This window comes from Strongylocentrotus purpuratus, unplaced genomic scaffold (genome assembly GCF_000002235.5).
Source record: "Strongylocentrotus purpuratus isolate Spur 01 unplaced genomic scaffold, Spur_5.0 spur5_scaffold_20, whole genome shotgun sequence".
Taxonomy (NCBI): Eukaryota; Metazoa; Echinodermata; class Echinoidea; order Camarodonta; family Strongylocentrotidae; genus Strongylocentrotus; species Strongylocentrotus purpuratus.
The window spans coordinates 50,948,919-50,970,312 of record NW_022145606.1 but is presented as its reverse complement, the minus strand read 5'-3'; the positions used below and the strand labels follow the sequence as shown (position 1 = coordinate 50,970,312).

Here is a 21,394-nt window from a genome sequence, read left to right as displayed (position 1 = left end):
GTTTTGGTATGGAGTCATACATTTGGTTCAAATGAACATATTAGAAGCATATGCGATCCTACAATAAGCAGTGATCGTTGTCGCGGTTAAAATCGAGTATAAAGTTTTGAAATTGTAAATAATAAACTGTTTATGTTGCATAGCTCCCTCTCAAGGTCAAGATATTAATTAAGCCATAAAACAATGTTTCTTGACTAAAATCGACCGATTGGCTATTCCCGTTTGGAAATTACATACCACAACTACACACTCTGAGATTTTCATGTTCGCAGCTAACATTGTATGGCGGTAAGCGCTATTTAAAATTTATCAACATTTACCCGGAGCACCGGTAAATTTTGATATTCAATTTTTCTGGAAAGCAGAAGTGTTTTAGGGGCTACATTTTCTAGTGCTTATAATACATCCACAGGGTCATCCAAATATATCAAAATTGTAAAGAATCACTATCCAGCCAATTTTCAAAATTTCCCGAAAACTTTGTATTACCTTTAATATTTGTATTATTATTATTAGTATAATAAAACCCATATTTTATATCCATTGACCTAGACCCTCCATCTGACTGTGATTTCTTGTGTGGAGACAGTGCAGAGACCTGTATACCTTACACACAGTTCTGTGACTTCACCCCACATTGTCCAAACCAGATGGATGAGCTTGACTGCGGTATGTACATTACAGTATATTTGTTAACCCATTGCCTATGTGAACCAGGTGATCCCTGTATTAAGCCTATGGGAACAAGACATTCAGTATTCAACATGTTAATACGTTGCCTACATGAACCATGTGATCCCTGTATTAAGCCTATGGGAACAAGACATTCGGTATTCAACATGTTAACACGTTGCCTACATGAACCAGGTGATCCCTGTATTAAGCCTATGGGAACAAGACATTCGGTATTCAACATGTTAATACGTTGCCTACATGAACCAGGTGATCCCTGTATTAAGCCTATGGGAACAAGACATTCGGTATTCAACATGTTAATACGTTGCCTACATGAACCAGGTGATCCCTGTATTAAGCCTATGGGAACAAGACATTCAGTATTCAACATGTTAACACGTTGCCTACTTGAACCAGGTGATCCCTGTATTAAGCCTATGGGAACAAGACATTCGGTATTCAACATGTTAATACGTTGCCTACATGAACCAGGTGATCCCTGTATTAAGCCTATGGGAACAAGACATTCGGTATTCAACATGTTAATACGTTGCCTACATGAACCAGGTGATCCCTGTATTAAGCCTATGGGAACAAGACATTCAGTATTCAACATGTTAACACGTTGCCTACATGAACCAGGTGATCCCTGTATTAAGCCTATGGGAACAAGACATTCGGTATTCAACATGTTAATACGTTGCCTACATGAACCAGGTGATCCCTGTATTAAGCCTATGGGAACAAGACATTCAGTATTCAACATGTTAACACGTTGCCTACATGAACCATGTGATCCCTGTATTAAGCCTATGGGAACAAGACATTCAGTATTCAACATGTTAACACGTTGCCTACATGAACCAGGTGATCCCTGTATTAAGCCTATGGGAACAAGACATTCAGTATTCAACATGTTAACACGTTGCCTACATGAACCAGGTGATCCCTGTATTAAGCCTATGGGAACAAGACATTCAGTATTCAACATGTTAATACGTTGCCTACATGAACCATGTGATCCTTGTATTAAGCCTATGGGAACAAGACAAGCGGTATTTAACATGTTAACACGTTGCCTACATGAACCAGGTGATCCTTGTATTAAGCCTATGGGAACAAGACATTTGGTATTCAACATGTGAACACGTTGCCTACATGAACCAGATGATCTCTGTATTAAGCCTATGAGGATTAGAGAAATCAGCATCAACCGAGGAACCAATTGCTTATGGGAACTGGATGTCTGTTTATTAAGCCTGTAAAAATAGGAGAATTCAACGGTTTAAGTTTGTTTCATTTCTTTTGTTTCAGTTCTCAGTGGGCTTGTATGTTCTGGTGATATAGTCGAACTTAACTCCAAGTTGGACTTAACAACTATGGAAAGCCGTTAGCATCTTTGAAAATATTTTGCAAAAGTTATTTTAAAAGGCATAAAATGATGATTCAAATCAATCATATTTTCTGTTATCAAGGAGATTTCATGTTCTTGATGTGGAGTTTATGAAAAGTCTAAAATACTTCAATTTTTGCTTTTGAAGATCTTTTATTTTTAGTCTACAAATAATGTTTAAATTCAACTTAGAGTTAAGTTCGACTTGAGATCTTTGTGAAACACCCCCTGGTATGACAATTTGTCAACAAGTATATCTTGAAACATGACATGGATATTTTTGTGATCGCACAATATAAACATGGAAATGGACCTCCACGAAAAGCAATAGTTTATGAGAATTTTCATATTTTAAACAGCGTCATATATGTATATAAAACAAATGTGATGTTCTTCTTTACTATATATTGCTACACAGGATCGGCATGCACATTTGAACAAGACACATGCCGATGGTGGAACGCTGGATCCAGTGCTTATAAATGGATTAGACACCAAGGGGCTACACCGGACTCTAACACCGGACCTGCTTATGACCACACTACCTTGAGCGCTGCAGGTAAATATGTTAACACTGTATTGTGTGTTACACCTAAGGTGTTAATTTGAATTACAATTGCAAATCAGATTCGAACACACAAAACTGCTTATGATTACATCACACTGAGTGTTACACCATTTGTGTTAATTTACACCAGACTTACTACACTTGACTTTAATTTGAATGAGAGGATTCAGTTGTCAGTAGGTTAAGGAACATGTACCCCTCCTATCATTCACTATGTCTTTTGTGTACATCCTGAGGTTGGTACAATCAGGCCCCCATCTTACAAAGAGTTGATATCAATCTGCACTTTGCAATTGGTATCAATCGCAAGTATGTACGTAAGAGATAGGAGATTGCATACTTGCGATTGATTGGAGGACTTACGATTGATTTGGATCAATCATAGCTCTTTGTAAGACGGGGCCCAGACCTGTCTATTTAGACCACCCAAGGGAAACACCAAACGTGGTCACTGTAGACAGGTGTCCTTTATAGACAGGTTCTTCAACACGTGTATATAGAGGTGTCCGCTAAGACAGGTTTGACAGTGAATAATAATAATAATAAAAGCTCACATTTATAATGCGCCTAATACTTTGTCTCTAGGCGCAGCACATATTATTACCCTGGTCATCTGATTCAGGCTTATCCGCAACACAATGTATGCACATTTTACGCTCCTTGGGGAGCATTCCATTTCTGAATGTACACTCTCTTATCGTTCCTCTACATCCTAGGTTGGTACATGTACGTAGGAACCACGCCCAGCTCAGGCACAGCCTATGCAGTGTTCTCATCCCGCATGCACAACAATGCCGCAGCAACCTGTGAGATCCGCTTCTGGTTTCACATGTATGGAGAGGACATAGGCTCACTACAGCTCTACATCCAGGAGGAAACCTTCCTGATGATACCATGGTTTAAGACTGGAGACCAGGGAGACTACTGGCATGAAGGAATCGCTGGGATTGGAAGAATCCCTGGTGGATTCAATGTAAGATCAGTAATACTTCCAAAGCTATGTAGTTAGATATGCATGTAAGAGACTGGGGGTGTTTCATAAAGTTGTGCGTAAAGTTATGCATGACTTTACGAATGACTTGAATATTAGCTCTTCATATTCAATTCATTCGTAAAGTCATGCGGATTCAATGTAAGATCAGTAATACTTCCAAAGCTATTATTAAGATATGAATGTAAGAGACTGGGTGTGTTTCATAAAGTTGTGCGTAAAGTTAGGCATGACTTTAGGAATGACTTGAATATGAAGAGCTAAATGGGATTCTCAAATCCTTTTAATTGCATGAGATAAAAATATAGTAAGTTAGATATTCTGAGAACCTGAATACAATCTAACTTGAATTAAGAAAAATTTGATTCTGTTTTGGTTTGTAAAATCGCTCTGAGGGCTGAGGCATCAGTTTCGACTACAAGCAGTCAAAGATCCATGATATATTTCCTTTTTCTCTGAACAGGTCAAGTTCCAGTCCGTCCGAACATTTGAAGTTCTTGGTGATATAGCCATTGATGACATCAGGATGGAATCATGCGCACTACCAGGTAAGGCATCTTGCTGGCATGCCTCCCCTTACCCAGGAGATGGAATACAAATAATGCATATAGGGTCAATACTGATAGCATTGAGCCTAGTATCTTCCTATTGTGATAACAAAACCTTGACATTAATTTTCTCTAAAATCTGTTGCCTTCGTGAGGCAGATGGAAGTAAATGGAAAGTATAATTTTTTTTCCAGGTTTTTAATGTTATATCATAACAAGCCAATATTAAAAAATGAAAGATGAGTTTGAATGTGGTGAGATGGTAAAAAAGTTTGGTACCACTTGTAGACATGATCTGACTAAAATGAAAAAAAATTAGTGCAGGGAATTTTTAATTTATAACCATATTCAAATTTGTCTTTATATCTAAGACATTTAGCAATAAATACTCTTTAAACTTAGGTTTTAAAGAGTTTAACAAATATTTAATGTTTTTATGTACTGTGGTATATTATTCCAAGTAGTATGTAATAGATAATCTTTTTTCATCTACATGATATTGATTGAAATTGATTTGATATCTCATGCAATGGAATCTGTGTACAGTTCCTCAAACTCAGGATTGTGAGAGTGATGAGTTCCGATGTGATAATGATGCCTGCATCACAACAAGACGACTCTGTGACTTCACTGATGACTGTGGTGACTCGTCTGATGAAGCTGTGAATATATGCCGTAAGTTATGTACTGCTGATATGAGTACACTGTGATTTAAATAATGCTTTAGTGTATTGTGTATGTGTGCGAACTGCGTATGTATTGTCTTCACAAAACTACTATGTACTCCGTTTTTGGCGGCCTGGGCAGCCGGGAGCTTAGGCGGATACTGCTGTAGATCTAGCTAGGTACAACCGCCGATCCGCTGCAATCACAAAACTTTTAAAATGTTGATGGAAGTTTCTAGTTTTCGAGTTGGTAGTTGGAACGGAGATTTCACTCAGACACATCAATAAATTGATTTATTAATTCCTAGGGAATATCAATTAATGGCGGGGGCAATTTTTCAATATATATTGATTTTTTTTCGCCCTCATCTTGATTTTTAGAGGTTTAGGGGGCGAATCACCCGTCGCCACCGTGTATTTTTGTCGTTGAAAACAAGTATGGTAAAACCGGTTACTCAAAGGTTTTTACTTTTCTGAGGCACTTCTTGATCATGTTGAAGCGCAATTTATTTAGGTCTTCAGTTTAACACTATATCATAGGACCGTGCATTTCAGATTTAATATTGTTAAACGATCCCTTTAACTCATATCCTGCCATGAGACTGCTAGCGCGCTATTGTTATAGTGCTTTGTGCACGCGAACGCGCTATCGATTGAATGCCACGTTCATGCTAGCGAGCCACCGATACTCTGCTTTGTGCACGCAAGGGCGCATATGTAAAAACAGTCATTGTTCATGCCCATTGCACCGTGCGGAGTACTTTTGCATCGCTATTGAAAGTACCATCTGTGCATCAGATTATCGGCTTTGGATTACGCGTTTTTGTATACAATAGTCAGATAGGATTTTCTCGAGTAATTTAGCGATTTGTTTTTTGTAAAGATTTAAATAACACGCGCTTGAATCAACCTTAAAATTAACTTGGCACACAGGAGATTTGTGGCTGGCACAATAGGGATTAGCACTGTGGCGCTGGGTGCATTGTATGGGTGGCAGGTTAAGAGTTAAGTATTACTCAGGTTATATAAATTTGCTATCTCATTGAAAATTTCTTGTTTATGGATTGGCCAATAACTATTCATGTGAACAATCATTGCCCTAAAAGAGCAACCCTATGTTATTTTTCAGCTGATAATCTCAGTACAGTTAGGTATCTTCTGCTGATATAAACACACTGTGATTGAAATATTGAAAAATGTGAGATAAAAACCTACAATGTGCCTCTGGAAATATTTCTTGTTCACGTAATAATCAAACATACTTCTACTAATATAGGAACCATTATACATTTTTAGGTGATAGTTACATTTACATGTCCACTGCTGCTATGAATGCATTGCGCTTTAAGTAATACCTGGGTTATATAAATTTGCTATATCACTCATTGAAATTTTTTGTTTATGGATTTTCCAAAGGCTGTTCATCTGATTAAACATGTGACAATTTTTATTATTTTCACTTGCAGTGAGTTATCTAATGCTGATATGAACATACTGTGGTTTAACAAATTACTTAAGTTAGTGAAGGGATAAAAACAAAAATATTCTTCATTACATTGGAGTCTGAAGCGAAATATTCTTTTAGGGAATAGTACTTTCTGCCTATCTTTCTTTTTCAGAAGATTATGATTAATTATTTTTGAGAATGATACAATAGCATCATTACCTCTGAAAATTATACATTGTCTATTCAACCCACGTATAGTAAGTAAGTACATGGTAGTATGCATTCCTTGAATGCACTGAATGGTACAGTTGCTGGAGCTAAAGCAGGGGTAATAATAGCCAAAGTGCTTTCAGAGCACATAGAGAAGTTATAATGGGATAGGTGTCATTCAAAATAGGCGTATTATTACCATTATTATTTGTATTCATCATTTTTCAGAGGATTATGATAATTGTGATTTTGAGGATGATACGTGTGACTGGAGTGAGGATAGCCTGGATGATATCGACTTTCAGAGGATGAACGGACCTTCAGATAAGAACTCCAGGACAGGGCCATACAGAGACCACACAACTCAGTATACTGGTAAGCCCACTTACTCATTGATCTCAATCAGAGTGAATATTTTCAAGATAGCAATGAAAAGGACGATACTGTGCAACATGTCCTGTTTCCACATATTTCATCCATTAACTCATCCATTTCTTGGTATGACCGTGGAATAATAGTGCCTTCTGGTATCACTACAGTTAAGAGATGTTTCATTCATATGGATAAAATGCGATACAGTAACAGGTGTGATGATTGTGTTTCTGTAGTAGGTTACTATATGGTAATGGGGACGATGATTGTATTTTTTAAGTAGTTTACTTTTTAATGGTATGATAATTGTGATTCTGTAGTAGGTTACTATATGGTAATGGCTTTGTGTTTCTGTTATAGGTTTCTATATGGTATTGATTGTGTTTCTGTAATAGCTACCGGTAACTAAATAGCAATGTGTATTGTAATTGTTTTTCTGTAATAGGTTACTATATAGAAAGGTTATGGTAATTGTGTTTCTGTAATAGGTTACTACATGTGTACATGGTAATGGGTATGGTGATTGTGTTTCTGTGATAGGTTACTATATGGTAATGGATGCAAGCACAGATGGTTACAATGAGGGCGATAGCGCTAGGTTGATCAGTCAGGTGTACAGCTCCAATGGTCCTGAGTGTAGGGTAAGTTTGAGCAGTTCACATTTTAACTTTACTCCATGCTCTCCTCTAATATTCTATTGTGTGATTTCTCCAACTGCGTTGTATTTAATATTCCTCTACTTTCTATGTTGATGAATGTGTATTTTTCTATTTATCATTAAGGGCACATTTTCTTTAGTAAATTGTTCATATACACGTTCTGTTGTAATGAAATAACCCACCTCGTTATTGGAAAGTGTGAGAGAGGTCTAAATGGAATTCTTAAAAAGGCATTAGCATGTATGCCCATGTCACCCGGGTTGGGGGATATCATAATTGAATTTAGAGGTTACTTTTGAAGAAAAATTATCAATGAAAATTGCAACTGTAAAGTAAGTAAATGAATTCCAGAGTCCAACAAAACGAAATGGGTCAAGTATAATTTGCAATCAATCATTTTTTGCAACCTTTTTATGAGATATAAATGTAAGAAGGGCATTTGGAACGTTGATAACGGTGAACTGGTCTATTCTCACCCTCATTTTCAGTTCCGTCTTTGGTATCACATGTTTGGTTCCAACATGGGCACTCTAAATGTCTTCATGAGGACATCGATCGGAGGCTACATGACCACCCTGTTCACCAAGACTGGCCATTCCAACGATTACTGGGAGCTTGCAGACGTCGACCTACCGGCTTCAGGGTCACCCAACTTCCAGGTTGTAATAGAGGCGATCCGAGGCGATGGTCCTTATGGAGATATAGGAATTGATGATACGTCCTTTACACCTGACTGTGTTACAACCACTGGTAGGCTCTACTGCTTCATCTCTAGAGAATTAACACATTTATTGCTGATGGGGACCTCCATCCAACAGTCAAACTGGTTTTGATAAAAGAAAATAAGGAAAGAGATCTTTGAAAACATGGGAAAATGCAATATGAAAGTTCTGATTTTGTTATTGTTTGGCTGATCATACTTATGTGTAAATTTGCTACTCTTCATGAAATACTTTTGTTACCAGCAGCTCTCCACTTGTTTTGTACTAAAATTTAAAAAATTTGAACCCCTCTTCTTTAACTTTTTTGAGGCACTACATGATAATTTTGAGGCACAACACTTTTAGGGCTTTAATATAACACCGTATCACAGACACTGATAACACGTAGGGCCGTGCATCTCAGATTAATCATTGTTAAACGATGCCTTTGACACAGAGCTGCAGCTAAAGACCATGCTCACAATAATATGTTTCTAATGAAAGATAAAAAAGCCCTGAAAGACTGTCCTTGTTCATCTCATTATCTGTCTAGGTGGGCTCCCAGCCGGTACCACTACCCCAGCAGCTACAACCATTGGTCCATGTGGGGCTGGTAAATGGCAGTGTGCTGATCAGACCTGTATCGACAGTGATCAGTACTGTGATTACCAACAAGACTGTCCGGATAATTCGGATGAGGCTTTATGTGGTAAGATATCGTTCTTGGCCCTGTCTCATGAAACTTGCTATCAACAACAGTTCTACAACAAGTTTGCCCACAGCCTTTCACGGTGTTTATTCTGAAATTATTTTTTCATATATTAGTTTATTATCTATACTGGCGTAATAATCGGTGTCGTCCTACAAGTCATGACTGACTATTTGTGACCCTATTGATGATGACGTTCCAACCTCTTCTGTCCTGGGCATAGCAATGAACTGTGCAGATGTTCATGCCAGTAATCTCTTTTATTCCGTCAGCCCCTCAAACTTTTGGCCTACCACGTTTTTGTTGACCCTCAACATGACCTTATGGTCTTCACCAGGTTGTCACCTCTCCTAGAAATGTGTCCAAAATCCAAAGTCCAAAATAGTATGACCTTCACTCCAATTTGGTTACTGACAACATTATTTGATTTATGCAGCTTCCAGGATACCCTCAGCATCCTCCTCCAACACCACATTTTGAAAGCATGGAGGGACTGAGGTAATGAAAAGAGTTGTTGATTAAATGTAAAGTGTTATGACTGAATGTCCATCTGGCTCTCCTCAAACCATTACTATTCTCATCATATGCAGGACCATGCCAGTTTGATACCAGCCTGTGCGGGTGGCGTGATGAGAGCTTTGGGCAGTATGCATGGGGGCAGGAGGCAGGGGATGTAGGAACCATACCAGGACTCAGTGTACAGGCAGATAGTGGTAGGTATACCAGTCAGATAGTGTAAAAGATACGGTGTATATACACGTATAACGTTTTGCAGTAGCCACATCAAAGACTTTGAACAGCATCCCTCTTTCCATAAGGGAAATTACCTGTCTTGCCACCTTCAAAAGATCCCTCAAAACTTACCTTTTCCCCAGTGATCTACTTCCTGTGAGACTGTACATTTGTTGTCCTCTTTTCATATATTTGTAAGCGCTATGGTACTTATTGTGTTTGTCGTTCTTAATCATTTGACAGTATTATAATTATTAGAACATGCAGGGAGATAATGGTAGGTAGAGATTCAAATATTGTGAATATATACATATATATATATATATATTTCATGTAATAGAACAAATAATTAGTACAAACATGTATCTCTTCTACTGATTTGTATATGTAGATAAACATCATGAATGGAGGCGAGAACTCAGGTCTTAATGTAGACTCGACAATTACATTGAAGCAATTGAAGATCAGTCCCCAAACACCATACAGGCATTATTTCCAAATTTGGTCTCTCAATCTATAGCATCTTAAATATCTTGTGTTTAAATCGGTGCCTCATTTCTAATAGTATTTGTTGTGATTATTTTTGTAGGATTCTACATGAGGGTTCTACCTGGTAATGGTCAGTTCAATGAGTTTGCAAGACTTACAAGCCCTATCCTCCCTGATACATCCGTTGACTGTCGCTTTGACTTCTGGTACTTCTATCAGGTAAGTTAAATTACATTAAATATTCATTGTTTGATTGTGAAGGTAGTTATTACAGCCTATAGAGCAATGGAGACAGGAAAAGTGGTCTTTATAGGCAGGTGATCTTCTATACAAGTTGTCAATAAAGTAGGTTTGACTGAACAACAAAAAATATCTTGTTTTCGTCTTTCACTGAAAAAAGGGTTGTTATTTTTATGTTGACTTGTCACTTTGAGCTCTTTATCAATCACACGTAAATGATTTTCACATTTTCAAGTGCCCTTTTTTTTTTGGGGGGGGGGGGAGCTAAGATTGATGCTGGAGTACTGGGGAGGGGTGGGCTATTCTTCTTTAGTAATTATTGTGAACTTTACAGTATTCAAGATTTTGTTCTCCCTAGCCCCTGCCCCTATGGGGTGACAGTTAAAGAATAAAGAAGACATCACAACACTGAATTAATAATGATAATAGACCTTTGAATTTTAAGTCATGTGCTTAAAGATAAAGACCAGTTATGGTCATGCGATTGCATTGTGAAAGAAACGTTGTGGAATCGATCAGAAAAGTTTGATCATCTAGCATATAAGTATTGGTGTGTACTGCAAGGTTCTGGAATCATCAAAATGATAAGAAATTTGGCCCAGTCTTGGTAAAGGTACCCGCACTGTACACAGAAAGATGTATATGGGACTACGCAACACGTACGCGGTATCTGTCAGGTCCAAATAGATATAATATTTTACAAAATATATCAATTAGTAGGCTGTTTCTCAGCAAAATTAGTTCATTATGCATTAGTCAAAACATATTCTTTCACATGGTTGGTAATAAGAGCTTCCATTTCATTTTTGAGAGGGGGGCGTTTCCAAAACTGGTCTTTACCTTTAAACCACTCCACTACGACACTTCTAACATTTCAAAGTGTGTATGAGACTGATAATGGTCAGTAACAAAGATGATCAAATGTTTCTTCTATCTCATGTAAGCTATATAGGAGTTGCGTATCATTATTGTTGTTTGTAATTAATTATTTTCATGTATCGTTCATTTCTATTCCGCTCTATCTCTATTTCCTTCTTTTCTAAGCGTATAGGGACTTTCTTTGTGTTAGTGATATGCGCTATACAAATAACGTTCATTATTATTATTATTATTATCTCTCTCCTTTCTCATTTCCCTGAACAGACATCCTCTTCTACGGTTGAGTTCAAACTGGAGGTGAAGATGACCGATCAGTCTGGCTACACTCTATGGACCCCATCCCAATCTCAGAGCACCTACTGGATGAGTGTAGATGTTGGTATGGGGAGGAGAGAAACTACCTATCAGGTATAGTGCGGTAATAGAAGTAGTAGTAATAGTAGTAGTAGTAATATTATTAATAGTAATATTATTAATAGTAATAGTAACAGTATTAGTAATAGAAGTAGTAGTAATAGTTATAATGGTAGTAGTAGTAGTAGTAGTAATATTATTAATAGTAATATAACAGTATTAGTAATAGAAGTAGTAGTAGTAGTAGTAGTAGTAGAGGTAGTAGTTGTAGTAGTAGTAATATTATTAATAGTAATAGTAACAGTATTAGTAATAGAAGTAGTAGTAATAGTTATAATCGTAGTAGTAGTAGTAGTAATATTATTAATAGTAATAGTAACAGTATTAGTAATAGAAGTAGTAGTAATAGTTATAATGGTAGTAGTAGTAGTAGTAGTAATATTATTAATAGTAATAGTAACAGTATTAGTAATAGAAGTAGTAGTAATAGTTATAATGGTAGTAGTAGTAGTAGTAGTAATATTATTAATAGTAATATAACAGTATTAGTAATAGAAGTAGTAGTAGTAGTTATAATGGTAGTAGTAGTAGTAGTAGTAGTAATATTATTAATAGTAATAGTAACAGTATTAGTAATAGAAGTAGTAGTAATAGTTATAATGGTAGTAGTAGTAGTAGTAGTAGTAATATTATTAATAGTAATAGTAACAGTATTAGTAATAGAAGTAGTAGTAATAGTTATAATGGTAGTAGTAGTAGTAGTAGTAGTAGTAATATTATTAATAGTAATAGTAACAGTATTAGTAATAGAAGTAGTAGTAATAGTTATAATGGTAGTAGTAGTAGTAGTAGTAATATTATTAATAGTAATAGTAACAGTATTAGTAATAGAAGTAGTAGTAATAGTTATAATGGTAGTAGTAGTAGTAGTAGTAGTAGTAATATTATTAATAGTAATAGTAACAGTATTAGTAATAGAAGTAGTAGTAATAGTTATAATGGTAGTAGTAGTAGTAGTAGTAATATTATTAATAGTAATAGTAACAGTATTAGTAATAGAAGTAGTAGTAATAGTTATAATGGTAGTAGTAGTAGTAGTAGTAGTAGTAATATTATTAATAGTAATAGTAACAGTATTAGTAATAGAAGTAGTAGTAGTAGTAGAGGTAGTAGTAGTAGTAGTAGTAGTAATATTATTAATAATAATAGTAACAGTATTAGTAATAGAAGTAGTAGTAGTAGTAGTAGAGGTAGTAGTACATGTAGTAGTAGTAGTAGTAGTAGTAGTACTAGTAGCAGCAAGGTGGTAGTAGTGGCTGTAGTAGTAGAAGTAGTAATATTAGTAGTAGTAGTAGTAGTAGCAGGGGTGGTAGTAGTGGCTGTAGTAGTAGTAGTAGTAGTAGTAGTAGTAGAAGTAGTAATATTAGTAGTAGAAGTAGTAGCTGGGTCATGGAGAAACGAGAGACAGACAGACAGAGAGGAAGAGGTAAGAAAATTGAGGGAGAGAAAGGCAAGATGAGAAATAAAATTAATACATAGAATGAAATTAGACCCAAGCAGCTATTGAGTATACATGCACATTTACATGTAGGTAATTATTAGTAATCGTTCTATTTAAGACAGTTATACCCTTTCTCTTTTATCCTATCATTCTCCAGCTCTTATTTGCTGGGTTTGTGGAATCAGACAGTGATATCATTGCCATTGACGCCATCTCATTCACCGGCTGTGCAGTGGAGTCCTATGTCCCATGTGAGATCCAGTGTGATAACCAGCTCTGTGTGCCATACACAGCTCAATGTGATTACGCTAACGACTGTGGAGATGGAACAGATGAAAATACATGCAGTAAGTCACTAAGTTTCAGTTTTAATTTGTCTCTGATTGTAATTCTTAATTCAATTCAAATGAGTTTTACTTCCAAACCATTATAAATTCACAAATGAATGTGATGATGATCCTAACTGATGAAGGATGAAGAAAAAACAAAGCTAATAAAAAGTAATTATTTTAGGAGGTGTGCCCTCCCCCCCCCCCCCCCTTTGCCAAAAGAGAGTGACCTATTTAGCTGAATTTCAGTATTTTGTTGTTGTTGAAATGACATAGATAAACAATAAGGTCTCTGGACTTTGAACTAATGCATTTTGAAAACAAATAGTTATGTCCATGAGTTTTAGTTTTGGTTTGTCTTTAAGCATTGTTCCTCATAATTCATGAAGTCTGTCCCGTCGTATAATGTCATCATCTCTTCTCTGTGTTCCTCAGGTGCATACAGAATGTGTAACTTTGAATCAGGCACAGTATGCGATTGGAGCCAGGATTCAGAAGATGACCTAGAGTGGGTGTGGTTTAATGGTTTCCAAGGTGAGGTAGATGGAGGGCCCTCTGATGACCACACCTATGGCAATCCAACCGGTAGGTGCTAGTGATAATGACCATGCATATATGACATGTGTCCATTAATTTTATGTTAATGTATAGTGTAGAGATGGCTTTGGCCCTTTATTTTATAAGGGTAACCACAGCGGGGGTTCCTCTGATGACCATTCCTACAAGTATGTTAATTCAACTGGTGAGTGGTAGTAATAATGACCACGCCTAAAATTATGGGTCCAAGAAGTGTTTTTTTGTTCAAGTGTTAAGATGGGTGTGGTTTAAGGGTTTTAATATGGAGGTCCTTGAAAGGAGTTACTGTAAATATTTGTTGAGAAAAGGAGAAAGGGTTTAAAGTATTGTAGTTGACGAAGCAAGAAAGAGTACCCCTACCCCCTGAGTTTGTTTATTTATCTATCCTCTCTACAACATAGCAGTCCTCATTAGGACTACATGTGTACACATGAAGTCGAGTTGGCTCAGTTGGTGAAGTGTCTGCCTGTTGAACCAAAGATTGTGAGTTCAAATGACTGAAGCTTGCCGTCCGTGTTAATACACCTCCCCTGTATCATAGGCGCAGGTTATGTTACAGTTAAAAACAACCCGTCCCCGGATAGGACGTTAAATGGAGGCACATTTTAGAGGAGAGTCACTACCTTTTAGAACCCACTGTAATAATAATAATATGTCTTGTTTACCCAGGGGAGCCTCATCAGTATTCATACTGTTAATAATAATAATGTTTATAATAATGATAGTATTAAAGGTAATACAAAGTTTTGGTATGGGGTCATGAATTTGGTTCAATTGAACATATTGGAAGCAAACGCGATCCAATATTAAGTGATCGTTGTCGCGGTTGAAAACGAGTCTAAAGTTTTGAAATTGTAAATAATAAACTCTTTATGTTGTATAGCTCCCTTTCAAGGTCAAGATCTTAATTAAGCTATGAAACAACAGTTTCTTGACTAAAGTCGACTGATTAGCTATTCCCGTTTGGAAATTATATATCACAACGACATATTCTGAGACTTTCATGGTCGCAGCTAACTTTGTACGGCCGTAGGCGCTATTTGAAATTTTTCAAAATTTACCAGGAGCACCGGTAAATTTTTATATTCAATTTTTCTTGAAAGCAGAAGTGTTTTAGGGGCTAATTCTTCTAGTGTATATAATACATCCACAGGGGCATCCAAATATATCAAAATGGTAAATAATCACTTATCCACCCAATTTTCAAAATTTTCCAAAACTTTGTGTTACCTTTAATAACACCTCTCTTTTAGGCCATTACTTCTATCTGGACTCAGCTGAAGGTGACGCAAACAAGAAGGCTTTGCTGGATGGGCTAATTTATTCTAGACCTCAAAACTCTGGAGACTGTGAGGTCAGTGTCTTTGCCTCTGTATTCACCTCCATTAATAGCCATAATGTACTACTTATAGCTACTTGCGCCCTCTATACAGCCAACAATGTCTAATAGGCGAGTTCGTAATAGCTCTGGACCGCATGACCCCAAAATATCCACAGATCTTAGACACGATGGATACTTCCCACCTGTGCATTTTAGAATAATCACTGCCAAAGTGATGGAGGTGCTTCATGAATACCTTTTGTTTGCCCTCTTGAGAAGAATACTTCCACCTGTGTATCAGAAAATGTACCGTTGGTGCATACATGAATACTGATTACATAACTTTCATGAGCACGATCCGAGTAATCGTCTCAATGGTTTTACAATTTGGGTACGAATGACCTTTATCTGCCCATGCGAAAATCCTAATTACGAACTCGCTTTACCTGTTAATCTCCCATTGTGCCCTATTTCTTATGTTAATTGAGAGCTGATTTGATGACAAAACCACCTGTCAGTGACCTTGCAGGGTGGTCTAATCCCTCCTGTACACTAGTATAGATGGGCTTTAAAGCCATACTGTACTAACAGCACTATCACAAAATCCCCTCTAGCGCCAACTCAGATCAGCTGTAGCAGTATGGTCCTGTATTTACCCACTGCTTCCATAGCTGCACTCTCGGTTCTCGCATCGAGTCCTCTGCAAAGTGGGAATTAGGCATTGGGTTATACACTATTGGCAAGTTGACCATGGGATGGCGCTATGCAATAAACATTACTTGAGGGCAGACAGTTTATCAGTTTAGTATCACTTTAATGCTGTTCATTGGTGTAAGGGTTCATTATTCCAACGACGTGTAAAGCTACTTCATTACTTCATTACATGTCATACATATCATATAAATTGTTATCTGCAGATGGGTTGATTACATTAAAGTATGAAAGTTAGCTTTACTCTATCTTTCTAATGGTTTTAAGCTATTTATTCTTTCCACTTATCTCTCTCTCTTTCTCCTCCTATACCTTACCTTCTTCCTCTCTTTCCCACTCTCTACCCTTCTTGCTTGCTTTCCCCCGTCTTTTTATGAAATCTAAAACATGGTTGCAATAAACAAATGAATAAAATTTCTCTCACATTCCCCCACTCTGTGTTTTTGTAAGGATGTCTAAATGTCGTCTATTTTTACATGACAGTTGTATATCTCCCTTCCCATTTTAGCTTCGTTTCTGGGCCTTCATGAACGGAGCTAATGTGAATCGCCTGAGTGTTCTGACCCAAGTATCGACCCATGATGATCCAGTAAGGACCTGGACACAGACTACATCAACAGGAGAGGCATGGATTAAGTACACTGTCCCAATGGACACCGGATATAAATTCAAGGTAAATAATTGTCATTTTTATTAATATTTACAGACATTTATCATTAAGTAAATAGAGGAATTCGAACCCAAGTAGATGCATGAGTACTCTTTGGTAAGGCACTACCAAGTCCCTTGGAGAGGTCTTAAAGCCGCTGGTCACCTGGTTGCTTTCAAGCATACACATGCTTTCTTAGCATTCAGGTAAAACAAACAAGCAAGCAAGTAATGTTATTTCTTCAGCCAACTTTCATTTTTTTTCCACCTAATTTCACATTTTAAGCTGCCATATTGCTTCATCTAGCTGAATGGCTGGCATTGCTGCAATCAGCGATTCAAGCTAGCTTAGAGACTATGATGCAACAGGAAAGAAAATAATTTTTACATAGTCAAAATAGCTCTTAATGCTTGGGCTAGGATATTTTAAAGATATTAATAATTAATGAAGAAGATTTAAAAAAAATACATTTCCCTCCGGCAATTGTACTTGTTTCCTTCCTGAAGGAAAATAAACACTATTTCTGTTTCCAACTGATGCTACCCCAGAAATGTACTATCGCTCTAGACGATACAAGTACTGCCTACCGGTAAACACCTTCCACACATTGTCCACATCTAAGCGTCTTCATCTCACGTACAACTGGCGTTGAGTCAACGTCTGGTCGTGTAATAATGCCGTTATTGTAGGGGTAAATACAATCATGGTACGCGTACATCACGTTTAGGATGTGTTGTCTAAACACTGACCAATCTCTTACCTATCATCATTCATTCATTTAGGCTGTACCTAATGATAATAATAATGGTAATCGTCATAATAATAATGGTACCGGTAATAATAATGATAATTATGATAATAATTTGTAAGACCATTTTCTCTTTCCTGTAGGTGTACTTTGAAGGTATCGCAGGAGGTCTGGATGACAGCATAGCGCTTGATGACATCACAATGACACCAGGATGCATCAAAGACCCTGATCAGACGTTACCTGAATCAGTCACACCTACAGGTCAAATTGCAAGAAGTTTTTGTTCTTTCAGTCAAGAATATGTTACCATATGTTTAGCGAATTTCAATTAATATCTTAATTCATTCTAACAATCCCTGAAGTTGCAGCCTCTGTATTAGTGTCCATTAGTCAGTGAGCCTGAAATATTTTATTTCTGTGATTCTTTAAAAGTTAGAGGTGTCGTAGTCGAGTGAATTTGTCACCGGAATGTGGATCACAAGGTCCGCGGTTCAAGTCCGGCCGCGGCACTAATGTCCTTTGGCAAGACATTGATCTACATTTGCCACACTCGATCCAGGTGATGTAAATGGGTACCTGACAGGAATTAATTCCTTGAAATGCTAGAGCACCGTAATGTCAGTCGTGCTAATGCCAGGGTAATAATCGGGAGCACCAGGAGTGTCTAGTCTGACAAATATGAGCGCTATACAAGAACCCGATATTATTAGTATTATCATATTCTTTGTAATGCCTACAAAGAATGTGTTAGGGATATCAATTATGCAGATACAACTGAGCAATTTGTGGTTTCTCTTCAACTTATTGGTACTTTCTCAGACAGACTATACTGTGTATCATTAAACTAATAAGTATAGAGTACCGAAGCTGTGACGTCATAAAAATCTATTTTTAGAATTTCTCAATTTTTTCTTCATATTCCGAAAGAACATCAAAAATAATGTCCAAATGTCGAAAACCAATTGAATATGTTAAGTATTGGCTGAGATATGACCATCTGAATAAATATACTCCCCATAGGAACTCAGTGTTATATGCTCTGGCTCCTAATGGTTAGGAGCCAGAGCGTATAACACTGAGTTCCCATAGGACATATATTCATTCAGATGGTTATATCTCAGCCAATACTTAACATATTCAATTGGTTTTCGACATTTGGACATTATTTTTGATGTTCTTTCCGAATATGAAGAAAAAATTGAGAAATTCTAAAAATAGATTTTTGATGACGTCACACTTCACCACTCTATAACATGATGGTAGCGGTGGGATAGGAAGCTTGAATTTGAGGACTGTGTTAAATATACAATCAGGTGAATCACAGAGAAAAGCTGGAGTTCTTAAATCTGTCTGCTGAGAGCTACATGTAGAAAGGCGTTAAATGCTATTCAGGCTTCCAGCAGAGAGATAACAGATCTTCACAACCAAAACATTTTTTCTCTAAGTCACACAATTCCTCTACACTATTACTGTTACTTTTCTGATGAAGTTAATACACACTTTACATCCCTAATAAGAGAAATTGTTTGTCTTCATTGACATTTGACCTTACAGATAGCCCACACTGTGACGTTGGTGAGAGAGCCTGCAAAGATGGTACATGCATCGCGTCAGAGAAGTTCTGTAACTTTATTTACGATTGTGATGATGTTTCCGATGAGATAGATTGCCGTAAGTATCTCTGATATTCATCAATATTCATTGTCACGCTAGCAGAGAGCATCTAAATCCATTTTAAAATAGAATGAGTAGTACGTAGTCTGACCTGACTTAATGCCCGTGTGTGCAATGTTAGTAATCTCCACTTCATAACCTTTGCTCAATGTAATGTATAGAAGTGGTAGTTTTGATGCAGTTTGGATGGAAATTCTTAAGATTTAGGGTTGATGAATGAAAATGTACATACAGGTACTCGTCTTTGGGTATCTGAGTAAAGTTTTTATTATCTTTCTGTAAATAAACTTTCTCATGATTAGCCTTTAAACATTTTGAAATGTATGTGTACCTTATTTCCCCCGTAAATAATCCTCTCAAATGAAGAACAATTTACATGGGTTGAATGTTGCTGTGACTTTTGCAATTTCAAGCCAACCATCCAACTTCATACATTTAACTTTGTACACTATATTAAATCATTTTGCCGCTATTCAATTCACTCTATTCAGATTGGCTACACTTTCTAATCAGTTAGGCCTAAAAAAAAATGTTGTATTGCCCTTTAGGTGCCAAAACATGGGTCGGTCGTTCTTCTTTTTTAAAGTTTTTTTAAACTCTCTCTTTGGGCTGATATCTCTTTGAATGCTTTAATACATTTTTTTTCTAAAAAACGGTAGATTTTTGATTTTTTTTTGATTTTTTTTAAGCTAACTGTAAATTTCAAGATTTTGGGGTCGGTCGCAAAGGGGGCAGTACAACATCTTCTTTTTTTTGTAGACCTTATTCCTAGACCTCATCAAATGCCTGTGAATGAAAAATGAACTTCTCTTTATTTTCTTTAGCATCTGTGTGTGACTTTGAGGATGATCTGTGTATGTGGACCCAGGGGGTTAATGATAATTTTGACTGGTCCAGGTACAATAATTCAGAGGATGCCACTTTCGCTGGACCCATCTTGGATCATTCACGGGGTAGTCCGATGGGTAAGTATGAAAACTCATTCCAAGTTATTGTATTACATTCTTGTGACTTTGATTTGTGTTTATAACAATGAAACATATCTGGGCGAAATCATTTTGTAGTGATGCAGCCCTCCTCCCCCCCCCCCCCCCCAAGAAAAAGAAAGAAAGAAAACATATATTTGTGATCGAAGGGTATTTGGGGCATCATTGGGCATACTTTCATGCTATTCACTTTGACATATACTTTTTGAGATCCCCTTTAATCTTAGGTCTTACAACATGTTCACCATTTAACATTTGTTTTTCCTACTCTGTTGGGTTAGATGTTTATTTCCTTTATGGCTTATCTCAAGCCATGGTGATTGGCTATTCCAGAGAAACTGGAAGCATGGGGCATCTCCTGTAGTATTTTCCAACAGGTTTGGAGTAAATTATATCAGATTGTACTCATACCTCTTTCTGATCTACTCATTATCATCATCATTTATTTTCCCTACGCTGTGGGTTTGATGTTTAATTTCCTTAACTGCCTATATCAAGTCAGCATGAGTGGCTATGCGAGACATCTCCGATAGTTTGTACATATTAGGATTGTCGTAGAATATATCTATATCCGTATCCGGATCGACACCTACCCCCTGGACATACACCCCCAGATAACCACCCCCAGTCAACTACCCCCTAGGACAACTACCCCCGAACAACTACCCCCCAGACAACTACCTCCTAGAGGATGGTTGCCCTAGGGGGGTAGGTGTCCTATAGCCATCTGTATCATATTTCATTCATTCTGTCTTTCTTATCTATTCAGGTATCTACTACTTTGTTGATGGATTGACCAGCACCAGAAACCACTATGCATCCTTGGTCAGCCCTAAGTTTGGCCAGGCAGGGACCAGCTGCATAGCTTCTGTGTGGTACTACATCTATGGCTCCACCTACGGTAACCTTGAGATGAAGCGCAGAGTAGGAGGCGTGGATAGAACCGTCATGATCATCAATGAGGACAATGCAATCTCGTCACAGTGGACACAGGCCAATATTGCCCTACCACCCTGCCTGTCTAATTTCAATGTGAGTTCATAGGGTCAAATTGAACATCGTAGTTGGGCCACATTACACGTAAAGAAGGCATAGAGAATCTTGCTTTGACTTGTGGTAAGGAGGAGTAGGAGAAGAAGAAGGATATTTTGGATGGACAGTCTAAAGAAGTTAAAGAGAGAGGAGTCAAAGAACTGGCAGTGGTGTTAACTCATATCCTGCCATGAGACTGCTAGCGCGCTATTGTTATAGTGCCGTGTGCACG

General features: G+C 37.2%; 1 protein-coding gene across 1 annotated transcript in view; it reads left to right on the top strand.

The window, feature by feature from the left end:
- LOC574589 (MAM and LDL-receptor class A domain-containing protein 1) overlaps nt 1–21,394 on the top strand; it is a 69,354-nt gene that overhangs the window by 37,391 nt on the left and 10,569 nt on the right. Inside the window, exons 35-54 of the mRNA XM_030994049.1 lie at nt 553–669; nt 2,487–2,627; nt 3,353–3,609; nt 4,091–4,175; nt 4,722–4,850; nt 6,726–6,872; nt 7,410–7,510; nt 8,017–8,278; nt 8,783–8,938; nt 9,529–9,651; nt 10,260–10,378; nt 11,543–11,686; nt 13,291–13,480; nt 13,898–14,047; nt 15,292–15,392; nt 16,579–16,743; nt 17,611–17,731; nt 19,025–19,141; nt 19,969–20,109; nt 20,900–21,162. Coding sequence (XP_030849909.1) covers nt 553–669; nt 2,487–2,627; nt 3,353–3,609; nt 4,091–4,175; nt 4,722–4,850; nt 6,726–6,872; nt 7,410–7,510; nt 8,017–8,278; nt 8,783–8,938; nt 9,529–9,651; nt 10,260–10,378; nt 11,543–11,686; nt 13,291–13,480; nt 13,898–14,047; nt 15,292–15,392; nt 16,579–16,743; nt 17,611–17,731; nt 19,025–19,141; nt 19,969–20,109; nt 20,900–21,162 — 3,029 coding nt within the window. The remainder of the gene's footprint in view (nt 1–552; nt 670–2,486; nt 2,628–3,352; nt 3,610–4,090; nt 4,176–4,721; nt 4,851–6,725; nt 6,873–7,409; nt 7,511–8,016; nt 8,279–8,782; nt 8,939–9,528; nt 9,652–10,259; nt 10,379–11,542; nt 11,687–13,290; nt 13,481–13,897; nt 14,048–15,291; nt 15,393–16,578; nt 16,744–17,610; nt 17,732–19,024; nt 19,142–19,968; nt 20,110–20,899; nt 21,163–21,394) is intronic.